Genomic DNA, 9,212 nt, shown 5'->3' on the forward strand with positions numbered 1-9,212 from the left:
ACAATGCTGTGCAGAGAAAAGGGGAAGCTAGATGAAAGCTAGATGAAATGCTGCGCATTTTTAAGAAGCTAGTTGAGGGTTTGGTGTGGAGAAAAGGCAGTAGAGAGAGAAATAGTTATTCAAAGGCTGAAGGAATTTTTGAACACATGCATATAAACTTTCAAAAAGCATGAAGCTTTATGCCTTTATATTTCTGCAATATCTGAATTGAACCAGTAGTAATCAAACAAGTTTTGTCTCTCATACATAGTTTAGTACCATACAAATGGTAGTTGCTAGAATGATTGGTCATTACCAGAAGATGTTCAGTAGATAATATCACCTATGCCTTATTATGCAGACATTAATCATACCTGTTGCTTCACTGTAATCTAATGCAGTCTTGGTAGCCATTCCATTAAAGTTCAGGTATTTCTCCTAGGAGAAATACCTAGGTCTATTTAACTAGAACAAAACTTCGGACTGTTAAAAATAATACAGAAAAAGAAAAAAAAAAGAAGAAAAAAAAATTAACTTTTCTGGTTTCATTTTCCAGACTAAAATACAGAAAAAATACTTTCAAAGCAAGTATTTGTTAGACATTCTTACATGACTGTTTAGTACATATCTTTATTTCATCACCTGGTTTCAGCACACTAATAGTAAGGATTGCCAGAGTGTCCTTGAATTGAACTCCTGAATCAATGAGAGTTTTATCACTCTGGGAATGGAAACTTCCAAGGAGCTGGATAAAATGCTACTAGTTTTACTACATGGCATTTTTTTCTCTGAGTCAGCTCCTGAATATTTCACTGAGCCTAGTGTAACCAGAATTTCCAGTCTGGTAGAATATCCCAGTATCCAACAGATATGGTTTTGCTATTTTTCCATATCACATGGAGGAAACAGGATATTCCTGCTCTCACCTTAAGCCCTGCATAAAAATGCAGGCTTTTGCAGCACGCAAGCAGGAGACGGGACTCTGGCACAGGGTTGTGATGCGATACAAGTCTTATGTTTTACTGCAAAACAACAGGAACAGAGTATGTTCTGCAGTGCAATAAATATTGGTTAGTACAATGAGTTCCGCAAAGCTTATATTCAATCAAGTACCCTGACATGGGCCCTACACATAACACATGCTCTGTTTTCTTTATTCTGGTTTCTATGGCTGTATATATATCCTAGGAAAAAAATATAAATGCCTTCCACTAACAACAATAACTGCAGGTAAAGTAGTATAAGCAGGGAACAGAAGTTCCCCCTTACCTGCCTGAAATAGCACCTGAGTTTTCTCACTGCAAATAGGAACTATCAAACTGTTCTTTTGTTGAATGACAATGCTAGCAGACATGCTCATCACTAAAATTTGATGATGCTTTTGGAGGAAACATGTCTACTAAATTTTAGTAGAATTAAGCACTCTAAATTTTAGTTAACTAAATTCTACTCGTTCAAGATCCCTCCTCTCCAATATGAACTAGATATAATTAATAACAAAAGAAAAACAAGGACATAATATGAAGGCGGGCTAATGTTTAAGCTGGATCACAGCTACCCATCATGAAGACTGATAAAAATTAAAAATGTTTCAACTATTTGACAGAATGAGAGAGAAGTCGTCGTTTAGACTTCTGTGTAATTAATTAACCATGTAGTTCTTAAACAAATAGTTCCTCGACTTAGTATTTCTCAAGGTCTTCTTGGTGACTGAGATTGTAAACTTTTTGCCCAAACCTATAGACGCTGAAAAAGAATTCCATGCATGCCATCTTGTGGCTATCTTGTGGAACATCAACATTTGTTCTGAAAAGATGGATTCGTTACAAAAAAACCCAACAAAAAACGGCATGGGGAGGAGGGGAAAGAACACAAATATGTATGTCCTTAAATAAGAACCTGCTGCATAAGTCGTTACTATCAGGATGAAACAAGTTTTGGAAAATAAGGTTTTTTTGCTTTTGTTTCTTCTGCTTCGGCTGAAATAAACTAGTGGCCATGGGGTCACACTGTCAACTGTTAATGGTCTGTCATTAGTTAAGCAACTAGGCAATGACTTCAAGATTTGGACTTAATATTCAAGACACTTCCGTTATGAAATAACACTTAAAACACTTTTTGTAACGTTACTTTCTACATGCTCAGAGACAGCAGAACAGAATAGATCTGGTAGTACATACTCGGGATATCTTTCTCTTCCACTTTTCCTCCTTACATATATACTACCACCACTCTGTTACTTGGTTACAGCTACACATATGGTGATTCTCTAAGTCAGTCAAAGCTACTCAAAAGCTACTGAAGTAATGCATTTAAACATTTGCCTAAAAAGGATGGTGGGGAATTGAGATAAAAGAAACAGAAGAGGTTAAGTTTGAGGTACAATCACTTTTAAAATTTGGTTTTGCCTTCTTATCTAAAACAGCTTGTGACATCAGCTTCCATGAAGTGGTAACAGTCAAGTGTTTTATAAGTATGACATATAAGTCAGTTTCTCAGAACAGGTCCTGTTTTTCAAAAGTTATTTACTTGGAATGCAACTAAATACTAGCACAAGTCATAGGTGTTTACAAGCTTTTCCCCATTAAGAAATAGCTAACCAAATTAGAAGAAAGTCCTGAAATATTTTTGTAACCTGTAACAAACTGGTGAAATTAGCAACTGTGTTCTAGAAGGGAGAAAAGACTGCAAATTCACTTCAGGGATTTTGATGGTGTTTCTAGATATTTATGTGTTTAAACACAAATATGCTTATGTGCAGAATAGCAGTGCTGAATGAGACACCAGAACTCAAATGGCCTTATGTATCACTGATACAGACAGACTGCTGGCAGTCTAGCTGCTCTGTAATTTACAAAGATTATAGACATTTTTCACACTTAATACTATTTTGAACTTAGGGAAACTCAAATTTATTTGAGCCAGATGAGGGCCATAGAAAAGAGTTTTAATCACCTAAATACATTAAAGAGCTTTATCAACATAAAAAGATAAAGAACAACTGGAGACAGGAATTGAAGGAAGGGAAATGCTCTGTTACCCTTCATTTTTCTTTAAGTTATATAGAGTGACCACAGGAAGAGCACTTCTGTCTTGGTGCTTTTTTGTCCAAAGGAAATTTCTGCACTACCGGTGATAATGACAGAAAAGGAATGTGAGCATGATGGTAAATCAGAGGTGAGTAAAAATGTTTGGAGTTTTTTGTTTTGTTTCAGTTTGACCCTTTTTTTTCTTAAACAAGCAACTACAGTTGGTTACTACCATGTAACAAAAAGTTCTGCTCTCAGAGTTTTCACAAATGTCTGCTGTGCACTGAAGCATTTGGCCTTTTCTGAACGAAAACGCAAACCCAGAGTTACCAAGGGAGCAGCGATCCTTATCTCCACGCTTGGGCGCTGGATGCGACATGCAGCCTTTCAGGTGAGAGGGTCAGGATCTGGCAGCTGGTGCAGCACAGTCACAGCTGCCACTGCTCAGTTTCCATGGCACGAAGCCACAGGAGGGACCGGGCCCTGCTGTCCCCGGGGCGCGGAGTGTGAGAGTCCCGCGAGCAGAAGCGAAGGCCACGGCCGTTCCCGTAACATGGAACCGCGCGCGCCGCCCTCCACATGACCGGCCCTCGCGCTCCGCCCGAGACCGCCTTCCGGACGCGGGATACAGCGCACTGGGCATGCGGGGCGGACAGGCCCATTCCGGAGGGGCGGGCAGGCCCCGCCGGAGAGCCGTATGGATAGAAAGCAGGAGCGCCCCGCCCGATCATCCCCTGTGGTTGGTAGCGCCCCGCGCGAAGTGGTGGCGGCGGAGCCGTGCGGCGGCGCTGGGACGGCGGTGCTGGCGGCTCTGCCCTGCGCCATGAGGCACCTGCCGTACTTCTGCCGCGGGGAGGTGGTGAAGGGCTTCGGCAGAGGCTCCAAGGAGCTGGGCATCCCCACCGGTGAGCGGGCGGGGGCGGCACCTCCCGGGAGGGGCACGGGCTGGGTGTCCGCCTGGCTCGGCTGGGCTCGGCGGTGGGGCGGGGGGTCCGCATGGAGCCCCGGGAGCGCTCCCGCCGGCGAGAGCCCAGGCCGGGGGTTCTGCATCCGGGCCCTGTCGGGCCCCGACCGCAGCCGGACCCGTATCCGCACCGTGCTCCTGCCCGTCAGGGTGCGGAAGCGCCGTGACTAAGCTCGCCTCAGCCCAGGAGTCGCCCGGCTGCCCTGCACTGCTGCCTTATTGTCGTGACTTGGCTTCCCGAAAACAGCCCTGCCTTGTGCCGTGTCAGCCTTTTCCTGAGGCTTTTTTTTCCCTCCTGCATTGCTTAGAGTCTTACACTCTCCTTTGTGTTATTCCTCGTCTCTCGGTCTGTTAAGAGGTTTCTCTGAGCGATCTCTGTCTAGCGATCGTCATGATGGTCTACAGGATGTAGATAAGTGATCACATGCACGGTGATATGGCAGCTTGAAAAAATACCCGTTCTCGTAAATCTCAGAACAAGAAAGGGAGTAGGTATTGGGAATCGCTTTAAGGAGAAAAGTTCAAGAGGAATAAAGCAGAGGTTAAAACCGAGTAGGTGGGCTTGGCCTACAGCGATTATATTTGCCTATTCCTTATCTTTCTCAGTTATCCGAATGCCTTAAACAGCCACTGAAGTCAGCAGTCATGTTACGCTAATTGTAAGAGATGTGAAACTCTACGAGACCACTCTCGTGGTGCTTGATTTCTGACATTTCAGATTTTTCCCTTGATTGCTTATAAGTGCTGTGTTGGTACTGTGGAACAGGGAAGGGAGGTCATTGTTTGTGAGCTTTGATAAAAATGCAGTAAATATATATTTTAAATCAACTTCATGTTTTGCATGAAGACATTTACCCACCTGGTAAGTAGAAATAGGATATTAATTTTGAGAGAATGTTAAATTCAATCAGAGGGGAATTTCATTTGCTATAGTTATGTAGTTTTCAAAGAAAATCACAGAAATCCACAGATGTCTCCAAAAGGCAACTCATACAAAATTGACAAGTGGTTAAATAATAATCGCATTTATTCCTACATATGTTATTTCATAGGTAGGTATTTTACTAACAAGTAAATAGTTCTAGGATGCTATTTTATAGTGCAGAAGAAACTTATTTTTTTAATTCATCTTTCACCATATTAAAGCTGTGATAGTTATCCTAAAGGTGAAATACATCCTGACTGGATATATGGCATGTTTATTAATTATTATTGAAGAAGAGAAAGTGAACTATAAAATACAGTATGTATAAAAGATGTCATCATCATGGCTACGCTTCGCGAACGAAGATTTGGGAAGGACTCTACCCACATTTGCTACAAGCGTGCTGGTGGCTAAAGAGGCCAATGCGAGATAGATGTAATACCTCTGGTATTGCCACAGGGGCTGATTTTATGAAGCTGTTTTATACTTTACCAAATGGCATGCTGCATTATTCTCATGAATACCGGTGTTACATTTATAAATAGTATGTAGGCAGAGTTTGGCTTTTCAGTATTTGAAGATCCTGTTATGTCCTTGACTTACACAGTCACTTCCATTTTACACTTTCTAAAATTTTTGCAGCTAACTTTTCTGAGCAAGTGGTTGAAAGCTTTCCACCTGATATCTCTACTGGTATATACTATGGATGGGCCTGTGTTGGAAATGGAGATGTGCATAAAATGGTTTTGAGCATAGGATGGAACCCTTTCTATAGGAATACTAAGAAATCAGTGGTAAGAATTTTGCTTTGTGTGGGATTTTTATTGTAACACATGAGCCAGATGTTGAATTTTAATAAGATAAGCAGAATTTAATTCATGAATGAGATCTAGGAATTTGCTGTTAGAAATGCATTTGGTATCTATATCATATTTATATTGTAGAAAGAATATACTCTCTCTATCCCCCCAGTATAGACATGTAGGTAATTAAAGTTTATTTTCTTCTTTCTATTCCACCATTTCTTAATTACTTCTAAAATAAAAGTATAACACTACTTGAAATGATGGTTACTCGAGTTGCTGATAGCAAGTTAAACATAAGTTGATAAATGCATTGAATTTACCGCTTATGAGAGCCCTAGCATGAGCTGCAACATACTAATAATCTAAGTTTTCTGCAGTGTATCTGCTTTTCAAATAAGAGATGTTGGAGCATCTTAATTTTTAATGATTTTTTTATTAATTCTTTTCTTAAATTATGGAATCCAAACATGAGGTGGTGTGGCTTGATATACAGAATAAATATTTGAAGGTGTGTAATAATAGGATGGAGAAGTTAAAATCTCGAGCTATGATTTTCTTGCTATCAGGTGCTGGTGCTTTCCCTGAGTCTTGCAGGGCTGTGTTTTATTTATTGAAAACAGCTTTGTTTGGGCGTGAATCTCTGCTATTAAGTATTTGTCTTAGGCAAATGTATACTTCTAAAAATTTTTGCAGATAAGTTTCCTGAGCAAGTAGTTAAAAGCTTCCCATATGATAGCTCTGCTGGTATATGCTATGGGTCAGCCTATGTTGAAGAGGCAGATGTGAATAAAATGTTTTTGAGTTTAAGGTGGAACTGTGTCTCAGCCTGCACTTGTTCTTGAATTTTATCATTAAGTTCCAATGTGAGCTAGTTGTAAAAGCTCACCTTAAGCCAACAGCTTCAATCAAAATCTTCATAGTTATTTGGATGCATCAACTTGATGATGAAACATTAAGCTTTGTTTGTGATTTCCTGCCTTGGAAATATTACCTCTGAGAAGTGGTGAAGCATTTCTCTTGAGTAATGTCTCTCTGGCTTGTTGTTTTTTTTTTTCCTTTTGGCTATCAGAATACTGTTTAAGTGAGTAATTTTTTTAAATTTCATGCAAAATGCAATTCTTCTTCGTAACATAAACTAAAACCCTAGTGCTTTAATCTTCCATTGTACATTCTAAATTAAATGTCCCTTTTATTGTTCTCTGTTGAGGAAAATTTGAACGATGGATATTAGGTCTACATGCTTACAGAAAGGGAAAGAAACTCTTAAGTTCATGATAAATGCCCACTTATTTCTCTTCCTTTAGGAAACACATATTATCCACACCTTCAAGGAAGACTTTTATGGAGAAATTCTTAGTATAGTCATAGTTGGATATATTCGACCGGAAAAAAACTTTGATTCCTTAGGTCAGTATTGGTGGTCTCCATCAAACTAATCTCTTTTATGTCTTACTCATGCAAGTTCTATGTCTTCCCTATCTTTCCTTCCACTATGAGATGTTTTATCTATTAACCTTGGAAATTTCAGTAAAATGTTTTCATTATCTAAAAAATCCCAAACCATACCCCCACATCTTCCACTAGAAAACTATTTTTCAGTCACTTGTCTGTGGAGTAATTTAAAATCAAGGACTTGTTGTAAAAGCATCAGTTGAATGTGTTAATTTCTCTTTTAAATGCAGTAGTATTTCAATACTAACAGTATTTCAATACTATTAGTATTGAAACAGAACTGCTAAAGTCTTTTGGAAAAGCAAGAGAGTAGTGCTTGTAACAAGTAAAAATGCAACTCTGTCATGTTTGAAAACCCAAAGAATTCTGCCTTTAGACCTCATAATTATATTCTACTTCTGTGATTGTTTTTTGATATTTTTTGGTACCCCATGTTTTACCTTGATACTATGTTCAAAATTCAGACCAACTTTTAAATACCCATATTCTTATCTTTTTCAGAGGCGCTCATTTCAGCAATTCAGGAAGACATTGAAGAAGCAAAAAGGCAGCTAGATTTATCAGAACATCTTAAACTCAAAGAAGATAACTTCTTTCATCTGCCAGAAGGCAAAATAGTAAACAACCACTGAAAAAACCAATACAGTTTTTTGTTTGTTTGTTTGAACTTCTTTTTCTTATTTTCTTTCCCTGTCATGGAGCCTTTACATTTGCACTGCTTTCATAGATGCTTTTTTTCATATGTCTGTTAGGTAACTGAGATTGCAACCAATCATACAAGATGATTTCAGTTTTCTTTGGTTAATTCAACATTAACCCAGTCATGCAAAAGGACTAGAAGTCTGTAATAGGTCCTTACAGATAAATTCTGTATCCTAAAGTTGCCAGTTGTTCAGAAATTGGAGTATATTCAGAACATGACCAAAGTTATTGTAACCCTAGGGTATGGATAGTTCAGTTAATGAAGAATGTCTGTTTTTAACATAGAGAATGTTATTCCAGCTTCTTTTCTGTTTTATGTCATTCTTAGATCTGGATTTTAGCTTAGGAAATTTTGCTGTTGATTGAGTCAGAAATTTCCTGTGGTTAGATATGATCAGGTAACAATAGCAAGATTAATTCTCTATAGGTCTTATTTTTATATACTACATTGCTGTCATGGTTTAAGCTCTTGCTTTAATTGAAATTATTTATTTTAAGTTTATTTGAAATGGAGGAAATCACTGTTGCTCATTATGTTACTGGAATCTGAGATATACTTTTTCATAGTTGCTTGTACATATGACAGCACATGACCTGTGTAGTTTACTTCTGGGGGGGTGTTTCACTTAATTTCAGGAAATGAATGGCAGTGTGACAGTCGATAAACTGTAAAAGTTCAGGGGCAAAAGATGCAGAAACAATATAACAAGATTTCTGCTCATTGGGCCTTAAGGGAAACTAGGTAGTGAGAGGCAAATTTGCATTTGATATGCTGCTGGTATTTGTTATGAGAAAATGGGGAAAATCTTGAGGTTTTTCACTGCACTGTCAATAAAATGTCTGACTTCAAGGCTGGCATTATTGTAAGGCACAGAAAAATCTCATTAATGCTCTGCACTGAGTGCAGGTAAGAGCCAAAGTTTTGGCTGACCAAGTAGACAAGTACACAAATGAAAGTCATTGGGGATTCATTGCACAATATGTCAACACTGTAGTGGATATTTGTTATTTATTACAAGTAGTTGCAGGCAGTCCTACTCTGAAATGCAGGAATACAAATGGGGATTTGACTAGATCTTGGAAGCTCCCTTCCAACCCTAACTATTCTGTGATTCTATGATAGGTAAATGGAGGAAGTACTATGAGAATTAATAGTAATTTGGAAAATATTTCTCCAAGTATGTAATGTGTGATGCCAAATCTACTCTTGTTTTTCTCTAATAAATTTTTCTATCCCCTGCTTGGTGAATGGAAGCGGGTAAGCTGCAGTGACTTTGTCTCGATCATAGTCTTTTGACATCTGCCTGTGATGTGTGTGAAACATATTCTGAAATTCTAAATGATTCCGTGAATGC

At 38.7% G+C, this 9,212-nt stretch overlaps 1 protein-coding gene across 1 annotated transcript; it reads left to right on the forward strand.

Moving 5' to 3' along the window:
• Positions 1 to 3,481: 3,481 nt before the first annotated feature.
• Positions 3,482 to 8,707, forward strand: RFK (riboflavin kinase). The gene is given in 5 exon segments (XM_027670706.1): positions 3,482 to 3,685; positions 3,688 to 3,913; positions 5,540 to 5,691; positions 7,008 to 7,110; positions 7,657 to 8,707. Coding segments are annotated over 5 exon segments (648 nt in total). The 5' UTR covers positions 3,482 to 3,649; the 3' UTR covers positions 7,788 to 8,707.
• Positions 8,708 to 9,212: the final 505 nt, after the last annotated feature.

This window comes from Neopelma chrysocephalum, unplaced genomic scaffold, assembly GCF_003984885.1.
Source record: "Neopelma chrysocephalum unplaced genomic scaffold, ASM398488v2 Primary Assembly neopelma1_96926, whole genome shotgun sequence".
NCBI lineage: Eukaryota > Metazoa > Chordata > Aves > Passeriformes > Pipridae > Neopelma > Neopelma chrysocephalum.